Here is a 23,588-nt window from a genome sequence, read left to right on the forward strand (position 1 = left end):
TCTCTCTGCCCAAAGTCAGAACTCCACTGGGGCAGGGCTTTGCGGGGGAGGGCGGGGGGGAGACTGTTTTAGCTTGGGGCAGTTTCCTGTGTCCAGGGGCAGTGGATGAGTGTCTGGGCCTGTCACATGACCATGGCAAGACCTGAGGATTGCTCAAATACCAGCATCCCCGATCCACCCTGCAAACCCGCTGGGCTAGCAAAAGTCTCTACGGTAGGTTGGTTTGTTACAAGACCTCTGACCCTACTCGGCTCAGCAGGGACAGGGGATGGTGCCTGTGAAATCTGGCTGCCCTGCTGGGTTTGGGATGGGGACAATCCTAGGGGAAGCCCCTGCTTTCACCCTTTGGACATCTGCACACAACAGTCCGCCCCAAGTCTTTCCCCTCCCCCACAGGGCCAATGGCGGATTTCCATGCTCCTGGACTCTGGCCTTTTCCAGAGACGAGACGACAGTGCAGGCAGAGTGATTTCATGGATTCCCAGGCCGGAGGGGACCATTGCGACTATCTAGTCCGACCATTTGAAGGGGGCTCCGGAGGAACGGGGCTCCAGCGACAGCAGCGCCGCAGAGGCTGAAGAACTGGGCCTGTGTTTTGGCTCCAGTCAAGGCTGATATTCAGGGCGAAGGCTGAAAGTGGCGGGTTCTGGAACACTGGGTTGCAGGGCAGCGTGTTTTACAGGGCTGCACCCCTTCCGCTCCAGTGCCTGGCGCGCACACAGCCCTCGCGGGGGGCGTCGCTCTCAGCCAAAGCCCCGCATCACTAGCGGGTGAGGGGGATGGAAATTTTGGCCAAGGGGCAAACTTACTCCTGTGAAAAGGGCTGAGAGATCCCCACTGTCCACGCAGGAAACCAGCTTTTAGAGGTCTCTGAAAACTCCCCTTCCCACTGCACTTGGAGCCAGGTGCTGTAGACGGGAGTCTAGCAAGCTGCCGAAAGCACCGGCAGAGCTTCAGAGAGAAGGGACCAGGACAAGGAGCAACGGCCTGAAGCGACGGAAGGACCAGACGAGACAGACTGAGCCCGTGTCAGCCAGAGGAGAAAATCCCCCGTGGTAAGCAGAGCTCCAGGGGCTGGTTTACTGCCCTGGGAGGGGCAGTGCCGCAGGGCGCTGTCTCTGGCAGAACCCAGGGCTCAGCGGGGATGTGAGGCCGCAGGGAGCTTGTGTGTGTCGAGAGTGCCAGGCCGAGGGAACCCCTGCCCTGCCCCAGCACTGACAAGGCCAGCACACAACAAGCAGGCTTATTTTTAAAATACTTTATTTTTCTCAATACTGACATTACAAAAAAAAAATTACAAAAAAACAACCCCCACTATAAAACATTCAGGATCTCATTGAAACTGAGAAAAACAAAGCAGCTCCCAGCCTGGAGTGCTGCTCCAGGCTCCTCTCCCCCCGGCAGGGCTATCTGAACAGCGTTTCTGTTTTTATAACCGAACACGTAACACCGGAGGGACAAGGCATCATCGGAACCATTCAAACGGGTTTATAAATTAAGCGCTGCGTGACAGTTTCCCCCTCTCCAGAACGCCGTCTTTGCCCTGGATTCCCTTCCCCCTACACGTTACATACTGTACAGCTGTACATAGCGGACTGGGGTGTACATCCCACAGCAGAGTATCAATGGACACTCCAGAATACCTCAGTTAAAACCAAGTTAGCTTCAAGCCAGCTCCAACTTACCGATGCAAGATTCCAAAGGTGCTCTGACAAGGCCTGGCTCGTCAGAGGCCTAGACACAGGGAAGGAGCCCAGAGAAAACCTCTCATTTCAAGTCCAAAGGACTCCCAGGGCAATGGCCATCTGCTTGCACTGTGTCTGTTTGACTAGAAACCCTGTGCTTCTTTGGAGGATCAGCTTCTGAACCGTCCCAAAGGCAGGTTAAATATGCCTCATTGTACGAAGAACCCAGCCCCAGAGATATTGGCAAGATAGGCTGATGTAATAAATATAAAAATTCTCCCACTGGAAATCCAAGTTTAAAAAAATACAGCATTTAAAAACAAAGCCACCCAAGCAGATTCCCTCCTCCTCATCCCCGAAACGCATCCTGAATTCCATCTGCTCTGCGGGAAAATATCTACATGCGCATTCTTCCTGCTGCTAAATCCCTACAGCGTAACTCAAACGCCAGCAAAACAAACCTCAGCTCCACTCACACTTGGCTCTGCTTTTACACCTAGACTCCTGCTACGCACGGATTATGTTCTCACAGACACGATGTTCATATGGCTGAATTGATCCCCAAAAGAGCTGGGATGAACCACTCCAGAAAAAACCCTTATGGGGTTATATATAAAAGCAGCAATGCAAACTCAACACACCTGAACAAGAAAGCTCGCATCCTGGGCCTCCTGCCCTTCCCTTCTACCACCATACATTTTTGGCATGCCAGCATGCACAGCAACACCCCGATAGGACACTGGCCCAACTCCATCCCCACCTGTCTTACATGCTCTGAACCGATAAAGCCGGGACGCTTAAGTTTTAAGAAGGGTGCAGGAGGGGTGAAGGGTCTGAGACCAGGAGCCTTGCAGCTCAGTGTTTGCAATCAGCACGGAGGATAATCCATTGTAATCCTGGCACAGCAGAATGGACCCCAGGTACCGTGGTTCCACCTAAGAAACAGTTTCGCTACGGTGGCCCTGGTGTATACGAGCCGTGCCTTTGCTGTGCACGCTCATGGAATTTGTTTGGATTCCTGGTACTAATGGAACCCAATAGCAGCGAGCTTCAGAAAGGGGAAGCCAACGCTAACCCTTCCAAGTCCTATGTACACGGGGTGGAATCTCTACGCTTTCCGGGAGACAAATTCATCCTCTAGCCAGGAAGTTGACTTCAAAGCGTGCGATGTGAAAACCATCAACTGATAAAACTCCCTGGGCCACAGCCCAGGCCCACCTGCTTGTGCCAGGCAGAAAAGCTAGACCTTGGGAAAGGCCCCAGCCCAGAGAGCCAGCAGAAGTTAGCCAGGAGTTTGAGTTGCTGAATCCCACACTGCTAGCGTATAGCAGAGGCCGACAAAGGGCAGGCGATAGGGCTGGGGCTAACAGGACCGTGTGGAAAGGAGCGTGGGTTTTTTGCATTTGAGTGTGATCGGGCACCTTCGCTTTGTGCAGCTCAGATGCTGTGGCACGTGTGTTAGGAGTATTGCTGCTTGCAGAACATCCCAGGGGCTCTAGGAGCATGGCAGGTGCTGTTTGAGGATCTGTCTCGTCTGCGGAGCTATTTTGTCTGGGAAGCGGACTTTGAACTCGACAATCAAGTCTCCCCGTTGGGTGGGGACCTTTGGGAAGGGCAGCCCTTCCCCTCGCAGTCTCTTCACGGTGCCAGGCTTGATGATGTCGTTGCAGGGCAGAGGGATCACCCTCCCGTCGAGAGTGGGAATGTTCACGGTACAGCCGCACAAGGCCTGCAAGGAAGAAGAGCAAACAGTGAGACCGGCTGCAACTTGGGGTCTCTAGAAAAGGCCCATGTGCGTAGAGCAGCCAAGGCGGGAACCCACTACTGGCCTCAGCAGTTCTGCTCCCTCACCCAGCAGACATGACACCAGCCTCTGGTCTGTCGCTGTTACCCAGGTCACGTCTATTAGCAATGCGGCAGCGACGCCATTATCATCTGGGGGATATACAGGAGTCTCCCCCATGTACACATCCTGGGTGCTCTACTGAGAACACCCCAGAAAAACACATGGCATGTGGGTTCAACCCCGGTGGTGGTTTCATGGTGGCACCACTCTTCACTCCACTCACTTTCAGAAGTGGGGCAGGTTTCTCTAGAACTCTACCCAGTGTGCAGGGCACTCAGGACAGGCTGCATTTCTCCTTTTACCCCATGTTTGTCTGAACCAAGAGAAGCGGAGACCCCGAAGGAGGAGGAAATCAGAGTCACTGTCTCCCCAGCAGGACAACGGACTAGTGAGGTGCCCTGCTGCTGCAGAGCGTGGCAAGGACTCTGGCTACACAGCCCTGACCACATTTTGTGCAGTACAAATCATAAGTTTGGAAGCGGCTCATTAATAGATATAATCCCCCCGCCCCCGACTCTTCCTAGTAATGGCGTATCAGTGCATGTTCGCAGTTCCCCATTTGTACAGCAACACGAGCTAGAATGCTGCAACCAGACCCGATCCCGACAGGACCAGACTACAAGTGTCGGGTTCAAGTCCGGTTGGAAAACGTCCCGACTGTCTCAGGCTTGGGTCGACTCTCCTCCTGCCCAGGGGCTGACATGGCAGTGGCTGCATGCCACACTCCTGCCACTTGCTGCACCGTGCGTGCTTTGGAGTGAGCGTGCCGAGGAGCCGCAGCACACACGCAGCGCAGCAGGGGGCAGCGGCTGGCAGGACTGAGGCACTGCCTGGTTCCCAGGGGCACGAAGCATCAGCGCTGACTCGGGTTCGGGGGGAGGGGAACGTCTGGTCAGAAAACGACTCTTGGGCTCAGGTCCAGTTCAGGCATAAAAATCAGGCCCAAGCAGACCTGTAGGAAGAGCTTTGAGCAAGTGAGCTGTGGGGAGGTCTCCTCGACGCCTGCTGCCCCAGCCCACGGCAGACAATGCCTGAGGCACTGGCCATTCCCAAGGGGTGCTTTACAAAGCACTTCGCAGCTCACCGGGATCCAGTGAATCGCAGGCTTGCCCTCGCCGCCAGCCTGTGCATTGCCCACACCGTGATTCTCAAACCCGACGACTGAATCACCAACCGGGAGCTTTTAATTACTGCACAGGGGGATTTCTGGTCACTACCCCAAAATGTCATGTCTTTCTTAGTAAGCAGGACCCGGTACTGTTAGCCGGTATGTGGCTTGGTTTCAGCTAGTCCTGACTAAATCAGCCAAAACCTAGAGCGTTTCTAACATGAGCCATCTGGCTTGGAGAATGGAAGAACATTGCAGATGGAAAAGCTCACAGAAAGTACATTCAGATCTATGCCTCACGTAACATAACCAAGGAGTCTGCATGCACCCAGCTCTCGCAGACAGGAAACTGGCCAGGGGATGTGCACAGTAACTGCAAATGCACAGAAACAGCCAGTCACTCATGAGCTGGGTTTTGATGAAATCAAGACCCCGTGTCTTTTTTTAGGAACCTCATTACATGCAGCCTGACTTCCAACAAACTATAAAAGGCAACAGCCTTGGTGTGCAGGCACAGGTCACACTGGGCAGACGCAGCCCTGACACTTGGCGCTGGAATGGCAGGGGTGCTGCAGGCCAGGATAAAGGCACGTTGACAGAGCTGTGCATGCAAGGAGCTTGCCCTGAACCTGCCTACAATATTGCTGCCTACAGCCAGGTAGTGTCGGTCAGTCAGCCCAAGGAATGCTAAACTGCACCAATAAACCCCCACATGCTGGGACTGGCCATCTCAAATCCATGATTCCATGTGGGTCCCAGGCAGACACCTCCAGCAGCAGAGTGCACCCCCCTGCGGGGCACGCCAGTCTCCCAGCACAGATCACTCGCACACACAGGCAAGAAGAGCGCTGAGGAGCGTGTGGGGATCTGGACTGGAGTGGCCACCTGTACTTCCCTAGCTTTTAAGGCCAGGAGGGACCATTATCATTCACCTGGTCTGACCTCTTGCACAGCACCAGCCAGTAATCTCTAAAGCAAGCCCTCCCCTGCTGGCTGAGATACAGCCTGTCTCATCCCGCCTCCAGCTAGCGATTCCGCCTGACGGAGAATCCACGAGGGGAGTTGCTCCAATGGGTATTTCCCCTCACTGTTAACAAACGGGGCCTTATTTCTCCTCTGAACTTGTCTAGCTGTAGGTCCTGTTCTGCCTTTGGCTGCGAGATTCAAAGAGCCGTCTGCCACCAGAAATCTCATCCCCACCTAAGTGCCTATAGACTGTGGTCAAGTCGCCTCTTAGGGCTTGGCTACACTTACAAATTTGCAGCGCTGCAGCAGGGTGTGAAAACACACCCTCTGCAGCGCTGCAAATTGCGGCGCTACAAAGCGCCAGTGTAGTCAAAGCCCCAGCGCTGGGAGCGCGGCTCCCAGCGCTGTCCGTTATTCCCCACAGGGAGGTGAAGTACGGACAGCGCTGGGAGAGTTTTCTCCCAGCGCTGGCGCTTTGACTACACTTAGCGCTTCAAAGCGCTGCCGCGGCAGCACTTTGAAATGCAAGTGTAGCCAAAACCTTAGCCTCCTCCCAGCTGAACTAAACAGATCCAGCTTCTTTAGTCTCTCACTAGGAGGCATGTTTTCCTGAATATCATTCTCTGGACAGGGCTCCAGTCCGACACCCCCCCACCCCACGCAGTCGGACGAGCGGCTGCTAAAGCGCTCTAGTGGGGTTGAACTGCAGCACCTCTTCCTTCTGAGAGTTCCCAACGGGACACCCTCTACCCTTCGCTGACCGCCCAGGAGCCTGGGGGAGGTAGGCCGCAAGCTAAATTTAGACTGTGGCCTTGTTGTTCAATCCCTGATGAAGTAACTGAACGTTTCTGCTGCTCGCCAGCTGTCGCCCTTCCCAGAGCTCAGCATCTCTGCCCAGCGCGCTGGATTTATCTATAGCACATGGGCCCTGGCACCTCTGCCAACAGCCTCCAAAAGGCCAGGAAAGCAAGAGCCAGGCATTCCTCAGCTGCCCATGCGGTGCTTGCAGCACAGACGCTTCCTGGAAGTTAAAGCTCTCGAAAGTTCTCCCTGCAGCAGGGAGATCCACTGACGGACGTGGGCAGGGAGCTTACTTAGAACTGCAACGCACCTCTGCCCCAGCTACTTGTACCCACTGCTTCCACCAGCCTGCGGCTGGAGCTCTACACACAGCTCCCCTGCTGGGCTTTGCGGGATGAGTCTCTAAAGGTTCCTCTCTGCTCCCCATAGAGCCCGCTCTCCTGTAGGCTACACGGGGCTGGCTCCCAGCACGGCTCTAGCTCCACAGAGGGGCTAAGGACAGACGTTGTGGTCGGAGAACCTAGAGGAAGTGCCCTGTCTGGAGCATTACAAGTTCCCCTGCCTGGCTTCTCCTTGTAGCAGGGTGGTAGTGGCTTTGCCACTTTCTATTTGGGTGCGAATCTTAACAAGTTTTGCCTCTTTAGTAAAGGGGACGCATGTAGCTGGACCTGGGCTCCATCTCCCCCGAGCTGGGGCCTCACGACTCAAGAGGGCCTGTGCAAAGCTGACAGGCGCAGGGACTGGGCTCTTCTTCCAGGTTCGATTTCAGGGCTTTGCTCTCAGTGACTGTGGCACTGGGCTGCAGGCACCAGGCAGGAAACCGGCAGCCAGCCCCTGGGGAAGGGGGGTGCAGTGTGACAGTTTGTAGGAAACCCTTTGGCTGATGGTGCTTATTTTGGGGGTGTGGGGAGAGGATCCCCAGGATGCCACTCAAGTCCTGCATTCACTGGAAGAGGCTGGGATCCACACTGCTCCTGGCTGCTGGGATAGGCACTCGAGAGTCACACAGGACATTTTCTCTCTGTGCCACAAGCCCTTGAGCATCCGTCTCTGCAGCACTTGCAGCCAGGGCTGCTCAGAGGCCAAACTGTAGAGCCAGCCCAGCAATGACTAACCCACCCCGGCTGGCTAAGCTCCTCCCTCGGTCCCCCCCAGCCCAAGCCATGTGTAAACCACACGCGGGGATGGACCGATCCTGCTCCCGTGAACTAGCTTATTGCTACTCTGTAACCAACAGCTCCTCTGCCCGCGGCCCAGCAGGCTCCCAGGGAGTCGAGGAGGGAAGGAAGCTGTCACACATTCCCAGGTTCAATCCGGGCAGCACTCCCCTTCGAGCTGCTGCACACGGGCGGCTTTGTATGGCCAAACATGGGAGTCACTAACGTGTGGGTACTCTGCAAGCCAAGCTGCCAGGGCTGGCATTTGCTGGCTGCGCGTCCCAGTCCCAGCCTCGGGTTGTGTGGCCGGAAAGCTGACCCTATTGGCTTTGAGCCAGTGGGGTCTTGCTCCCACAATGGCAGGGTGACAGGGAGGGCTGCAGGTCAGTGCTGGGCCTCTGCTCCGACAGGCACTTCTCCATCTGCAGAACGAGCGCTGGGCTTGTGCAGTTTCCCTGGGATCAGGCAACTATGCAGAGGCTCCACCGAGGAACAAGCCACCCAGCAGTGCGACCAGTGAATGCCAGAGCACCGAGCTGTAGCCCTCCCGCTGCACGTCTGAGGAGGCAAAGAGAAAGCCCCCCTGGGATGTCAGCACTACATCCAAGCCCTGCCTCCTGCAGAAAGGCCCGTGTGTGCGGGGGTGGCGCTGCATGGCAGCCTGCAGTAACAGGCCACAGAGCTTGGCAATGCAGCGTGAAACTCCTTGTGTCCTTAAATAACCCCGACAGCTCCACTGCACACATGGGGAGGGACTTTTATCGAGGGAAAAACGTCACCGTTAGCAAATGGGACGTGAAGCGACGCTCCGAGAAGCGCCAACGCTGCTGGGGGATGAAGAACTTAATAAAGCTCACAGGGGAGGTTTAAAAAAAAAAATTGGAGATATACTAATCTCCTAGAACTGGAAGGGACCTTGAAAGGTCATCGAGTCCAGCCCCCTGCCTACACTAGGGGAACCAAGTGCTGATTTTTGCCCCAGATCCCTAAGTGGCCCCCTCAAGGGTTGAACTCACAGCCCTGGGTTTAGCAGGCCAATGCTCAAACCACTGAGCTATCCCTCCTCCCTCCAGCCCCTGGGAGCAGGGCTCAGAGCAGACACCTATGCTGAACCCAGGCTCTAACAGGCGCAGTTGTGTGAGGCCTCCAAGATTTGCTGGCCCTGCCCGCTGGCTTTCAGGGCAGATAAGTGCCCACTCCTACCCTCCAGAGCAAAAGCAGCAAATAGATTTGCTGTGTCTAAGGCAGCCAACATGCCCTCTCCTCCCTGACCCCTTCCTTTGGGAAAATCTCATGCCAATTTCAGACATCACAGTACAGGGCAAGGCAAAAGGAAGACTCTGTAGCCCCCATTCAGATGTCCTTTCCTGCTAGCCAAGGAGGCTGCAATCCCCCCACCCCCGGTCATTAGCCAAGTGCCCTTTGCTTCTCCACCCAGGGGACTGCAGCTCCAGCCGCATGGCAAGGGCCCACTCTGGCTCCCTTCAGGGGACAGAAGAAAACAAGAGCTCTGATGCCAGAAGCAGCTCACAGTCACTGGACCATTTTCGCTCCTTTGGAAGCAGGCCGAGAATGTGAGCAGTCAGGCTGCGGACGGCGGGCTCTCCAGTGGCTGGAGATAGAATGGAAATGAGAGACGCTGGGCTCTATTCCTGGCTCTGCCCGACACCACAAACACGTCAATCAAACCACCCGTAAAAAGGATACATCCACCCGAGACTAGGAGCGTCAGTGCTGACAAGGCAGCCAAAGGGCCTCCAGGTGCTTTGCCAAGCAGTGATACTTGGAGACCTCTAAAGCGGCCCTAGCAGCCTTACTTTTCTGGTTTACACATGATAATCTGGGCCACCTTTAGGTGGAGAAAGAACCAAACCAGCCCATGCTCTGAACCCAATCCTGCCCAGCCCCAGCGCTGCAGGCTCAGTCACCGAGAGCAATGAAAAGCGGACAGTCTGTAGCAAGGATGGGGAAGCCGGGCTGTGTCTAGAATCCCATTCCCAATGCTGCAGTTCAGCAGCTGTCAGCACTTGTGATGATGAACGGTGACCTTCCAGGGTTCAGAACTCGCTGCATTCCAGGTGGAGATTGGCTCCCTTCTCCAGGCTCAGGGGACCAGGTTAGTTTCGCTCACTCTTCCCCACCTTCTGCACGCAGCCGGTGCACTCTGGTCCCTTCCTGACAATCCCACCCCGAAGTCCTCACCACCTTGTCCCGAACTGCAGAGGTGCAGAGCACCTGGAGCTCCCGTTAGCTTCAGCAGGAGCTGGGTGCTCATCACCCTCTGAAAATCAGGCCATTGGGTGCTTTCAACAAATTGGTTATTAGCAGTTTTTACAAACTCCTCCTTCCTCACCTGAACTCATGCGTCAGCTTCACCAAGTGGAGCCTGCACAGATCTAACAGTTGTTTGCAAAGAGGTCAAGTGAAATTTTAAAAAGTTAGTTTGTCTAAAATTTCTGTTTCAAGTAATACTTAAGGGTCATATATATGGAAAGAAATATAAATAGAAGTGAAATGAAATATAAACTCTTTGCTTTTTAGAAGATACAGCAACAGGGGGCAGAGTCAGAAAACCATTACACGGAAAATGAGATGGATGGCAAAGCACACAAGTTGGCAGAGGATTCGAGGCCACGCAGAGAAACCCATACCACAATCAACTCATTTTAAGATGATTAGATTTTACGCAGACGGGAAAGCCAACAGAGGAAAACTGATGCACTGATTTCACTATGGCATCTATGAGACTGTTTGAAAAAACAATCCCTCCCCTCCTCAATATCTTGAACTGTTTCCTCATCAAGTTTGAAACTGACTGGAGAAATCACGTATCAAAATTAAAAAACTTTAGCGTCACCTGCCATTCACATCCAATGATTTCAAAGGACAGAGTCTGAATTTGGCCCAAATTTATGTATTTTAGAATCAGCTTTCAGAGAGCTCAATGGGCCAGGAGAAGTGCTCCAGGAATATTTGTTTCATTCCAAGGGATGTGATTGAAAAGCAGACAGCCAGCCACTCCTGTGTTTGTAGCTCACACATGGCACTGCAGCACTGTGCTAGAGCATGAGACTCTGAAAGTGTAAACCGACAGGCTTGTTACACTGCAAAGCATTCAAAAATGCAAGAAAGAAGGCAGCAGACACTACAGTGGATTTTTAACATTTCCTTAGTACAGATGGTTCCCACCCCTACTTAGCCCTTTAACACCAGCGAAACCAGACAAGAATTAGCGACACTAACTGTGGAAAATAATCCCCTCGACTGGATAAGCTGTAGTGGAATGACCAATCCCCAAGCTGCCTTCACTGAGATGACAGACAGACAACTGATATCATGCTCCATAATAACCAGTGCCCATCACTCTGAAAGGATAGGGACCGCACTGGCAACTTGCCAGGAGCCCAGGGGACACCACATTTGCATATAATTTGATATATGAGAACAGTTCACTTTTATTATGTTTGTGCAGCCCACTAACGCGAGTCCCAGCATACAATGCTCCACCTTAATCCAAGCCCCCAGCCTGCACTGCAACCTCCAGTCTACACCTCCACATTAAAGAGGGGGCCCCATGTGACATTTGGCCTCCTGGATTAAATCCGAGGAAGTTTTATGGCTGAATGCTGTGCCAAGCTGAAAACGCAGGGATTTACCTACTTTAACTATGGGCCTTATTCTGCTCCCAGTACAGCCAATGAGGAGTTTTGCCATTGACTTCAATGGGGACAGGACAAGGCCTCAAAACAAACAGGGAAGCCACTAACGTCTGTGAATGGCAGACGTCACTAAACCTAGGATCTAAGCTGAAGCATTCACAGGGAGGTTGCTTCCGAGCGTAAAGGTTAAGTTTCTGGTGGGGCTGGTTTAACTCAGACTCGTGAAGTTAGCTTCTTCCTCTCTCTGCCTCCCACTGAGCCGCTCATGTAATTTTAAGAACGGACAGTTTTCTGCCGCCCACGTCTCTGGGGAAGCCCTCTCAGATGTGTCTCCCGCTGGGCCGCTCCTGTTGGGCCGTGCCAAGTGGCAGCGAGCGCCCAGTGCTGGCTTGCTCGCCATGGACAGATGCGAGTGACTGGAATGATGAACACAGAGTTCAATGGTACCTGGACTCAGAGACCAGGGGAAGTGTCTCCCTTCTCCACCCCCCGGTTTGGCCACTGGTTTTATCACGCGATAGCTACAGAAGATAGTTGTCAAAATCTGATGGGCCAGCTGCTCATGTCTGACCTGAGGCCTGGGAGGGCCAGGGTACTGGGGAGGGGCGTATCTGATGAAGAATTGAGAACGTGGCTCTCTGCCAGTTTAACTAAAGGGTTTGAACCAGCCCTGTCACAAAGGGGAAGAATAGGGAGGTTTCCCTGATGGGATGCAGGAGCCAGGGACGACAGGAGTCTGCCACAGTTGCTCCCAACACAGGATGGATCCCACCTCCCACACAACCACCCAGGGCAACCCACGAGATACTGAGAAGCAACAATTAGTTACGGCTCCCTGATTCCCCGCCCCAGCTCTGATTAGAGCAGGTTAGAAACTAGGGATACCTGGAGATCATGATGCTCCAGCCTCACTCCACCTCCCCACCCTCCTTCCCTCTGCAGCAGGGCGTCAAGGAGGGAGGCATAGCAACTAGCTATGCCCTCTCTACGCGCGAGGACTCTTGGGTGATTTTCAGCGCTCAGGTAAAGGGAGCGGAACAGGGGCAGATTCTCTGCCTTGAGTATTGATGGGGCCACCCCCCACATGCCCTCAGCAGGAAACATGAAACTGACAGATGCTTGAGGAACATGAAACTGATGTCAGAAGGACCCACTTAGGTCTGGTGCCACAGGCATAGCTGTGAGGAAGGCACCGAGGAAGCATCTGAGATATGGCAGGTATGCCTCCATAAACAGAGCTGCCTCTCCCAGGTAGTGCTGGCTGCAGAAAACAGAGCCGCGCACTTCAAGCCTAAACTTCGGTTTCCAGTGTCAACGTAAGTCACCTTGACTCCAGTGTCTCCAACATGCCTTCAGAAGAGTGTCCCCTAAAACACCCAGCTCTGAATGGTCACAGTGGGGCTGTGAAGTGGCACTTCATTCACATGCATGAGGGGAAGTCGCACCCTGGGAGTCCTATGCTTCCATCTGCTTACAGAGCCCATGGGGAAGTTCCCTCAAGCTGTTAGAGGAAGAGGAGCCATCCTGATTAGTATCCTCATTCAAGGGCACACACTGAGACGTCTGTACCCACGATCTGATCCGCTGAGATTTTTTCTATAAAATGCATTTGCGTACATGGACTAAATCGGTCTTTAAAAAAATCCGCCCACCAAGATCTACATGAAAAGACAGACAACTTCTACAATCTGAAGTGAATGGTAAATTGCAGCTGCCAGCAATTTAAATTTTAAATGTACCTGCCAGCTGGGACTTATTAAAAAGAAGTTAGACAGCAGTACCATCAAACAGGCATCTCATGAATGTGGGTTATCCTTGTCTTCCTGTCTACTCCTGCCCTGCCCTGCTTGTTGCTCTGACTCACCGAGCCCCCTCTAAAGTTCCTTGCAAACTCCATGGGCCAGAGACCATGACTGACTTGTTCTACAAAGCACAAAACTACCATCATGTGCTGCTCGAATAAATAACGCAGCGCACACAGCCCGGGAGGGAGAGGAGAGAAGAGTACGGCTAGCACAGGCATAGCCAGGACCAGGGTGCCAGGCAAACCGCCCCCATGCAGCCACGCCAACAAACCTGCAACCTCACTGGCACCAACCCACCTCCCCAGCCGCAGTCAGCCTGGGCTTTAAGCGCAGAACACTGATGGCAAAGGCTGACAAGCTGTGGTGTTTGGGACAACACCAACAAATGGGGCTGGCCAGGCAAAAGCCACCGGACTAACTTCTCCTTTGCCCTATGGGGTTCGAGTCTGAGCTCTTTTCCAGACACCAACACCCCATACTAAAGGTCAAACTTGGCACACAAGCCGGGGGGAAGGGTAATTAGAGCAGTTAAAACAGTATCAGTTGGGCCTGAAGTACCGAGGTTGTGTAATTCCTGCAAACAGGAACGGATGTTGGTCTATAAAGCAAAGGGACAACACTCCTCTCTAGATCTCTCTTGCTTTGGCGTATTACACCCTATGTGCCCTTCTAATCCCGTGCAAGTTAATCACCCTTCTCATCTGTTCTGTTCAAACTAGCAAACATCTCCCAGGAGCACAGCGGCGGGGAGCTCCCACTGACCCACCTCTTTAAGACTGATCATAGCCGTGTAGACCACGTTTGTGCCGTCTCGCTTGAAATGCGTGTGAGGCTTGTCCTTGAGAATGAAGACGATGTCGGCAGGGATGTTGTCTGGCGTGGCATCTCCTTCTTTGGGAAAGGTGATTTTGGTTCCTTCTTTCCACCCCCTTTTAATGACAATGTTCAATATCTTATCCTCGGTCCTTGTGGTTCGCCCGTCAGGGTTCAGCCGCCGGCGGGTGATTTTCATCCTTTTGGTAGAGCCGTGGTAGATTTCTTCCAGGGAGACCCTGAGCTCGTGGATGATGGGTGGGTCCTGGACCTTCCTTCGTGTGTGGAGAGACTCCGGGTGCCGTCGATGGACTCCGTTGATGCCGTTGAAGCCGAACCGTCCAAAGGCGTTGAAAGGGTCATCGTCGTCATCGATATCCATATCTTCCTGATCGAACCCATTGAACGCCCGGGAGCGACTGCTGGCAAAGAAGATGTCGAAGGGATTGGAGCCACCGAAGAAAGAAGCAAAGGTAGCGTGTGGGTCTCCGTGGAAGGTGTAGTGGAAAGTGTTGCCGGAGCCGCCAGAGGAACCGCCTCCAGTTTTGAGCCCTAGAACACAGCAAGGAAAAGACAATGTTACCATAATCCCCGGAAGAAGGCGGTTCCCTCCTGGTCCTGCCTGAAGCACAGGGAATGCAGACAGAGTGACGGCCGGGTCACCCTGACTAGACTTTTATTGTTTTTTTTCTAATACGCAGCATGAGAACCAAAGGTGGAATTCAGTCTTTGTGCTGCTTTCTACCTCTCTCTGGGCAGTAGGATCCCACACATCCCCTCACATCCCTCCTTCAGTCCCAACCTGGCCACAATCTGCATCCCTTTTCCCCTGGAGAAACTAGCTAGCAGGAATACAACTGAGCAACCTTATCTTCCCTGGCTGGAAGGTGAGCACCACAGCTAGCCTACGGGGTCCGGAGAGTCGAGATGCAATTCTGTTCTCAACCCTTTGCTGGAGCTCAAGTTTGCAGTAGACACTTTGTAACTGGGGCTCATGTTAAATGGGCATGAAACAGGCAAGTTTATAGAAATCCTGTGTTACTAAGGAGAGTAAGTAGCCAGCCAGACTTCTATCACCACCTCCAAGCCGATGAGCATCCAAATTCTTAGCCTGTCTCCCACAAACACTTGATTGTATTTTCTTTTTTTCTAGTACTGGAACCAGTATTTGCCAGGGGAGAACACAAGGGAAAAAGACGTATTTATGACTGAGAGAGTCTTCTGGGAGGCTCCATTTCTAGAGACAGATGCAAGCAGGGGCAGGTGGTTTGTATAATTTTTGTTGGTGCCCAGAACAGGTCCAAGTCCCGCCTGCCCCCGCCCCACACCTGCCTAAGGCTCTGGGAGGGAGTCTGGGTGCGGGAGGGGTTTTGGGGTGCAGACTCTGGGCTGGAGACTCTGGGCTGGGGCAGGGGGCGAGGGCTCTGGGAGGGCGTCTGGGTGCGGGAGAGGGTTTGGGGTGCAGGCTCTGGGCTGGGGCAGGGGGCGAGGGCGTCTGGGTGCGGGAGAGGGTTTGGGGTGCAGGCTCTGGGCTGGGACGGGGGCGAGGGCTCTGGGAGGGAGTTTGGGTGCGGGAGAGGGTTTGGGGTGCAGGCTCTGGGCTGGGGCAGGGGGCGAGGGCTCTGGGAGGGAGTCTAGATGCAGGAGAGGGTTTGGGGTGCAGGCTCTGGGCTGGGGCAGGGGGTGAGGGCGTCTGGGTGCGGGAGAGGGTTTGGGGTGCAGGCTCTAGGCTGGGGCAGGGGGCGAGGGCGTCTGGGTGCGGGAGAGGGTTTGGGGTGCAGGCTCTGGGCTGGGGCGGGGGGCGAGGGCTCTGGGCGGGCGTCTGGGTGCGGGAGAGGGTTTGGGGTGCAGGCTCTAGGCTGGGGCAGGGGGCGAGGGCGTCTGGGTGCGGGAGGGGCCTTGGGGTGCAGGCTCTAGGCTGGGGCGGGGGGCGAGGGCGTCTGGGTGCGGGAGAGGGTTTGGGGTGCAGGCTCTGGGCTGGGACGGGGGCGAGGGCTCTGGGAGGGAGTCTGGGTGCGGGAGGGGTTTTGGGGTGCAGGCTCTAGGCTGGGGCAGGGGGCGAGGGCTCTGGGAGGGAGTCTGGGTGCGGGAGAGGGTTTGGGGTGCAGGCTCTAGGCTGGGGCAGGGGGCGAGGGCTCTGGGAGGGAGTCTGGGTGCGGGAGAGGGTTTGGGGTGCAGGCTCTGGGCTGGGACGGGGGCGAGGGCTCTGGGAGGGAGTCTGGGTGCGGGAGGGGTTTTGGGGTGCAGGCTCTAGGCTGGGGCAGGGGGCGAGGGCTCGGGGAGGGAGTCTGGGTGCGGGAGAGGGTGTGGGGTGCCGGCTCGGGGCTGGGACGGGGCGAGGGCTCTGGGAGGGAGTCTGGGTGCTGGCTCTGCGCTGGGGCAGGGGTGCGGGAGAGGGTTTGGGGTGCAGGCTCTGGGCTGGGACGGGGGCGAGGGCTCTGGGAGGGCGTCTGGGTGCAGGAGAGGGTTTGGGGTGCAGGCTCTGGGCTGGGACGGGGGCGAGGGCTCTGGGAGGGAGTCTGGGTGCGGGCTCTGCGCTGGGGCAGGGGTGTGGGAGAGGGTGAGGGGTGCAGCGCTTACCACAGGCGTCTCCTGAAAGTGACCCATACACCCCTCTGGCAGCGCCTCCTAGGCGGGGGGTCTCCACGCACCGCTGCCCGCAGGCACCAGTTCCCAGCCAATAGGAGCTGTGGAATCGGTGCTTGGAGCAGGGGCAGGGGCAGCACGTGGAGACAACCTTTTAAATCGCCGGTGGCAGCAGGTGGGGCTGGGGGAGAGAGACGGTCCCGAACATTGTTGGAGCCGGGTCCCTGGCCCCTGAATGTTCCTGGAGCACAGGCACCAGGGGCCCATATAACTCGCCACCCCTGCATGCCAGGCTCCTAAGCATAATCTTCCCATGTTCCTTCCTGCTGTACTGCAGGAAGCAATTCAGTCTCTGTAATCTGTTAAATTTCACAGCATGGTAACGGTTGGAGTCCAAAGACCATATGGACTAGGCAGTTGATGGCTCTTTGAGACTAATTTAGTGACACAAATTAGAAGTCTAAGTTCCGCCAAAGGCAGTGCTGAGTCCTCTCTGTACGTCAGCAGTACATCACCTCCTGAACACCCTGCGCGTGCTGTGATCTACTGCATCTCCCAGGGCGGCTGAACTGCGCCAGGGACTCGTGGCCCAGCACGAGCACACTTAGCAATTTACGGAAGGCTTTGAACTCAGCCAGCAATTGTTTAGTCAGGGCTTTTCCACACAGACTGATGGGAGGTCAGCATTATACGCTGGCGAGCCTCTCCACCACAAACGTGTGCGCGAGTGAGAGACACGCTACGCTCTCAGATGAAAGGGCTAACATGAGGGCCACAAAGTACTTTGCAAAAGAAGTCACGGCTCAACAACCAGAGATGTTAGTGTCAGAGCTTGTTGGTGGGAGACAAGTGTGAGGAGAGATGATGGATTGTTGTTTTTAAAAAAAAGACTCGCTTTCCCCTGCACTGTGAGCAGCCCAGGCTGGAATGGCGCTCAGGAGCAGAACCCAGAGATACAGCAAATAAGTTGGGTATTTATTTCTTTTGGTAACTAGCAAAAGATCTTCAACCATGGCTTGTCTCAGGCCCCACCCTCTCCAGCAGCCTGCTCCTACTTGATTCTGCACAGACACCCTACATTTATATCTGTCCACAGCAAACCCCGGGAAGTCCCTACACAGCCAGGGTGTCAGGCAGACAGCCCTCTCAAAAGTGTATCTGCAATAAAAACACAAAGAGGATCACTAAAGTGCCCAGCAGGTCACGCAAGGCTGGGGGTAGACTACTTCCAATGTCCCCTTCACATTGCCACATGCTTCGGGATGTTGTGTCAAATATTTCTGATTGGAGAGGTCAAGAAGGGGTCTAACCAAGCCCAGCTCAGTGTCTATTTTCAGCTCTCCACTTACAAAATAGTGCTATTTCTGAAAAGCTGACGTCCTGTGCCAACCCCTCTAGTCAGAGCCAGCAGCAGGAGACGCAAGCCAGGCAAACGCAGGATGGACAAACTTCCTGTTCTTTTCTGTTGGTCTTGACAGATGAGTTTGCCCTGGGATGCAGAGGTCTTTTGTTGGCTTGAATACAATACACATAAGCAAAGGCTCCTCATCTGCCAGCCACACACCTTAAGCCTCTGCAACACTGTGCAAAGGGGACTTAGGCTTGGAAGCACAGGTAAGACCAGTACATATACTGAAACTGACCTGCATCAAATTTCATTTAGTCTTTTCTTTTGCCCAAGGCCTTGTGGGGGCAAGGGGTGGGGTGATGTCTGAGCCCCCTTGCCCAGTCCTGCAAAAGCGTCGCAGCAGGTCTCCTTCTACCCGCGCTAGCCTGCTGGGGCTGCTCTCGTGTCCCAAACCTGGCAAAGAATGGAACTGGAGGTCCACCCCCAGTGCTTTCAAGTGGTTAGACAGACACCCCTCTCCTCCCCTCCTCTCCCTCTCCCCCCCACCGGAACATCAACGTGATCCTCTGGCAACAGCTAATGCTGCATTTGTGTCACAGCAACACTCAGACATCAGCAGTTTGATTCTGCTGTGGAACGGAGCAGAAGGCACGAGCTGGGCTCACGTGAGCAGAGAGGGGCTGTCTCTGCGCACGAGAAGGTACGGGCAACCCCCAGCGGGGCACACCGCGACTCAGGGCCTCTCTCTCGGTCTGCCTCCCTCCTGGGCACGCTACTGCAAAGGCACCAAACTACCGCTAACCCTTCTCTCAAGGCTTCTGGAAAGGGAGGCGTCCAGTTACCAGCGTGGGTGAGTTCCGCACAAGACCTGTCTGTCTATAGAAGGCAGGTATCTAGCCCTCATCACTTCCGTATGGGAGCACCTCACAACACACTGAGGGGGGCAGGGCTGCCAGCCCTATTGCACAGAGAGGCTAAGAGACTTGCCCAAGGTCTCACGGGATGCCTCCCTTTTCAGAAGCCTTGAGAGATGTGTTAGTGCGTTTGGTGCCATTACAGGGACCCAGGTCTCCCAGTCCCAGGCTAGAACCCTCCCTCCTGAACCAACCTTCCTCTCATCCCACGTAAGCTCCCCAAACAGCATGTAAGGGGTATGCCAGCCGTGGCCTCACCTCGGGACTGGGGCCATACGACAAGCCCCTTCCTCCTTTCAGTGTTTGAGTCCCACCCCAGGATTCAGCCCCCCGCAAGAGGGTTCCGAGTCCATGTGTTGCTTTGTGAATGGTTTGGTTTGGTTCAGAAACAGCTGGTCAGTTTCTTCTGGATTCTTCCCTCCACGCTCAAAGAAACAAAGCCATTAATTTCCTCTTGCCTCCTCTTCTGGCCAGGAGCAGCCACACTTTGCCAGGATGCCACCCGCCGGTCTGAGGTGCTGGCAATGGAAGAACCCTTAACAACAGGCTCTTTTGGACTGAGGCTGCTTTGATTTTTGACATAGCCACAATTACTTAGTTGCTCCTGCAGGGCAAGTTGGCCCTTCCCAAGCCACTGAGAGGTGGCACGCTTCGGATGTCATGGTCTGCCACACAGGGAAGTCTGTGTTGGCACCCAGTAAAGGCTCCTAACAGAGGAGAGCAATGAGAGGCTTGTTTGCACAGCCCATGCTATGCGACAGTGGTGAAGCCCAGAACATTTCCATTGGCCCTAGTAGTATAAACTAGAAAGCAGATGGAAATCACGGGAAAATGCCTATCCCCGTTCCTACTTCCAGCCCTTGTCCTAAAGGCTCGGGTGCAGAAGAGCTGAGGCCTTATCATTCCTAATCCTCAAAGGCCAGTTATTACCTGCTGTGTCATCACCCGCCAGAACTCAGCTGTGCATGTGCGGGAGCCACGTGGCGCCGGCGGAAGAATTCTATCCAGACCATAGTCAAAGAGATGAAACATTGATAGAGGGGAGGGGAGGGAAACTACAGCACAGATCTGAGCTCCCCGAGCAGGGCCGTGGGGAGTCCTTTCTGTTCAGCTCAGCGCCATGAAAGTTCATAGAGTAACGAGCCGCTGACACCAAGAATAAACTCAAGTTCTCAGTTACAGTTGGCGTTTGAGCCTCGCAGCGGCGGGGGCAGTGATCTCTGGAGGGTGATTCCACGGGATACGCTGGCACCCTCAGCGTCCAATGGGAGAAAATGAAACCCGCTGCCGACCCCACTGAATAATGGCAAAATAAAGAATGTGGAACCCAAAAGGTGAGATGAAGGACCAGAGCTGCCCATACTGTTCCTCTCCTGACCCCACAGGGCCCATCACCTGCTGGCATGGCCACGGGCGAAGTCTCAGCCTTAGCACTGTGTATTTATTCTGACTGCTAACCCAGCACTGAAGCAGTCTGGCACGAGTAGGGCCCTGCTAAATTCACGGTCCAGTTTGGTCAATTTCATGGTGAGAGGATTTTAAAAATAATAAATTTCATGATTTCAGCTCTTTAAATCTAAAATGTCACGGGGTTGTCATTGTAGGGGTCCTGACCCAAAAAGCAGTTGTGGGGTGCGGGCTCCACACGGTTATTGTAGGGGAGGTTGCAGTACTGCTACCCTTACTTCTGAGCTGCTGCTGGCGGCGGCGCTGCTTTCAGAGCTGGGCAGCTGGAGAACGGCGGCTGCTGGTTGGGAGCCCAGCTCTGAAGGCAGAGCCTCCGCCAGCAGCAGCACAAAAGTAAGGATGGCAGGTATGGTATTGCCACCCTTATTTCTGCGCTGCTGCGGGGAGACGCTGCCTTCAGAGCTGGGTGCCCAGCTAACAGTCGCTGCTCTCCGGCCACCCAGCTCTGAATTCAGCGCAGAAGTAAGGGTGGCAATACCCCAACCCCCCTAAAATAACCTTGTGACCCCCCTGCAACTCCCTTTTGGGTCAGGACCCCCATTTTGAGAAACGCTGGTCTCCCCCGTGAAATCTGCATAGCATAGGGTAAAAGCCCACAAAAGATAGTAACGCGTTTTTCATGGCCATGAATGTGGTAGCGCCCTAGGCACGAGGAACATGCCCTGGGATGGAGCACTAAGCAGGACTATGCTGACTGGCTGCCTTTGCACCCCGTTCCCTTCACAGCAGGGCACCTGCCAGCAGGAATGGGCTTGGAGAGGCTCGGAATGGAGACAGTGCAGACAGGGCGCATGCAGCTAACACATTTTTTTCAGCGGCAGTTTAGATCCCCTGTTCAGGTTTACATCAGCCCCAGGTTTGCATGGAGCTGGGCTTCCTCAAGGACCAAGCAGTGTTTAAGAAAGCTCCACCATCTCCTGGCAGCAGGGGAGAAGATTGGGATATCCACAGACCTGGGGAAGCAGCAGGGTGCAGGGGAGATGAAAGTTGAGGTCACAGAAAAGCCCTCAGGTGACCCACCTTCCTGGCCAGACTGAGCCATGTCAGCAGTTTCTGGCCTCATTTAGCATCCAACATGCTCTAGAGCGTCTATTAGAAAAAACGGCTGCTGCAGTTTTTACTTGCGAGTATAAACAGGGCAGCACAGAAGCAAGGGAGAGTCAGGACTATTAAACCACAGCCAGTCCTTCCCTCCGGGGCCTGGGAGGTTCTTCTCCAGTGTCCTTTTTCTAGAGCTTTATACAGTGCTTAGTGATGGGATGCTCCCTTCTCCCGTGGGAGCCTCTCTCACCCTCAATTCAGCTGTGTTTGCCTTTCAATTTAATCCCCCCCACTCCTACTTACACCCCAACTGAAATAAAAGTCTTGTTCTGATGAATCCTCCCAGGTGGTTTGTTTTTTCACCAAAGGCAGGTGATTTTGATTTTAGACAGCAGAGGACTGCTGCAGTTCAGACAGTCCATCGCAGCAGTGTCATACTTAACTGGATGCATCCGATGAAGTGGGTATTCACCCACGAAAGCTCATGCTCCAATACGTCTGTTAGTCTATAAGGTGCCACAGGACTCTTTGCTGCTTTTACAGATCCAGACTAACACGGCTACCCCTCTGATACTTAACTGGCTCAGTCACGGGCAAGTGATTTTAAGAGCGAGAACTGCCAGGATGGAGATTTTCTAAAACTCATGCGGGTCTTTCTTACTTGTTTAGATAAACCAGAAAAACTAGTTATCCCAGCTCCCAATAAAGCTTCCAAGCCAGGCACTGGGAATTACAGCAGCCCCACCTTCTGTGCAGCACGTGGAGGCTGCAGTGAGAGCGCCTTCTTATCACCATTTCCCAAAGAGCGACAGAGAGTCCTGTGGCACCTTATAGACTAACAGACGTATTGGAGCAGGAGCTTTCGTGGGTGAATACTCACTTCGTCAGACGCATGTGGTGGAAATTTCCAGAGGCAGGTATAAATATGCAGGCAAGAATCAGTCTAGAGATAACGAGGTTAGTTCAATCAGGGAGGATGAGGCCCTCTTCTATCAGTTGAGGTGTGAATACCAAGGGAGGAGAAACTGCTTTTGTAGTTGGCTAGCCATTCATAGTCTTTGTTTAATCCTGAGCTGATGGTATCAAATTCTACAAGGTGCCACAGGACTGTCTCTTTTTACAGATCCAGACTAACACTGGGACCCCTCTGATACTTGATTTCCCAAAGAAGCTCTTCAGTTCTCTTCACACGTTGCTGATGCTCAAGCCACGATTTGAGGACTTCAATAACTCAGACATAGGTTAGGGGTTTGTTACAGGAGGGGGTGGGTGAGATTCTGTGGCCTGCATTGTGCAGGTCAGACTAGATGATCATAATGGTCCCTTCTGACCTTAAAAGTCTATGAGTCTATGTGCCTAGCTCTCCCATGCTCACAGAGAGAGGATGCATAGACTCTTGCCACTAATCATTCAAACAGCATCACGCTAAGAACAGAGACTTTGGTCACTAACTGCAGAGAGATTCCTTTCTGCTCCCAAGGGCACAAAGGTATCTTTGACCCCTGCAAAATCATGGTGATGCCTCAGAAAAGCTGATGCACCTACTCATTAAGCCTGCCTGGGAGAATACATCTTGCTAGCTGAGCAGTCTGTTTACACCAGACCTTCTGCTCTTTTAAGTGCTAAACTCTTTTGCTGATTAATGCAAATGCTATTCTCTGCTCTCTTCATCCTCAGCAAATAGGGCTGCAGAAGCTTTCATATTCTACTAATAAGGCTGTGCGTGGTGAACAGCTCCCTACTCCATGCCAACAGGGAGACAACAGCAGCGACAGTTTCAAAACAAGACTCTATTACTTAAATTGGGAAAGGCTTTGAAACATGTAGGTCAGCACATACCAGCAAGAACAAAGAAAGGGGAGGGGAAAAAAAAAAAAGGTGGGACTAGTGCACAAGTAACACCACTGCACAGACACGCTAAGCCCCAGTGAAAGGAAAAAGGGGGAAAAAGAGAGAGTGTCTGTAGCTAGAGAATCTGTGCGAACGGAAGAGTTAGCAGCGAGAGTTATTCTGCAGCCCATATCTGATCGAGGATATAAACCCCTTTCATTTCTGTGCTCTCCAGAAGCCTTCAGAACAACCGGCTGACAAGCGAAGAAGTGAAGCTATCGGAGTGAGTGGCAATGACTGCCTTGACTTAGCTCCCCGAACATCCTTCTTCCTTATCTAACTGGCATCTTTGTGTGACGAGGGCAAGGAGTTGGGATCACATGCTGAAAACTGGCTTTGACTGGTCACAGAATAATTAGTCGAGAACTGGGTCAAGTGATTATCTTTGGCTCTTAGGAGAGACGGCATCGTCTGGGTGTTTGTTCTCCCCAGTTTTGGTAGTAGTAACCTTGTTTCAGAGGCAGGAATGAGTCATGGGGATAATTCCGGACACGCTACCCAC

At 53.8% G+C, this 23,588-nt stretch overlaps 1 protein-coding gene across 2 annotated transcripts in view; it reads right to left on the minus strand.

Moving 5' to 3' along the window:
• Positions 1 to 1,260: 1,260 nt before the first annotated feature.
• Positions 1,261 to 23,588, minus strand: part of DNAJB5 (DnaJ heat shock protein family (Hsp40) member B5) — a 31,724-nt gene continuing 9,396 nt past the window's right edge. For both annotated transcript variants that reach the window (XM_045021955.1, XM_045021954.1), the window contains exons 3-4: positions 13,794 to 14,392; positions 1,261 to 3,414 (exon numbers count right to left, since the gene is read on the minus strand). In XM_045021955.1, coding sequence (XP_044877890.1) covers positions 3,181 to 3,414; positions 13,794 to 14,392 — 833 coding nt within the window. In that variant the 3' untranslated portion in view covers positions 1,261 to 3,180. The remainder of the gene's footprint in view (positions 3,415 to 13,793; positions 14,393 to 23,588) is intronic.

This window comes from Mauremys mutica, chromosome 6 (genome assembly GCF_020497125.1).
Source record: "Mauremys mutica isolate MM-2020 ecotype Southern chromosome 6, ASM2049712v1, whole genome shotgun sequence".
Taxonomy (NCBI): Eukaryota; Metazoa; Chordata; order Testudines; family Geoemydidae; genus Mauremys; species Mauremys mutica.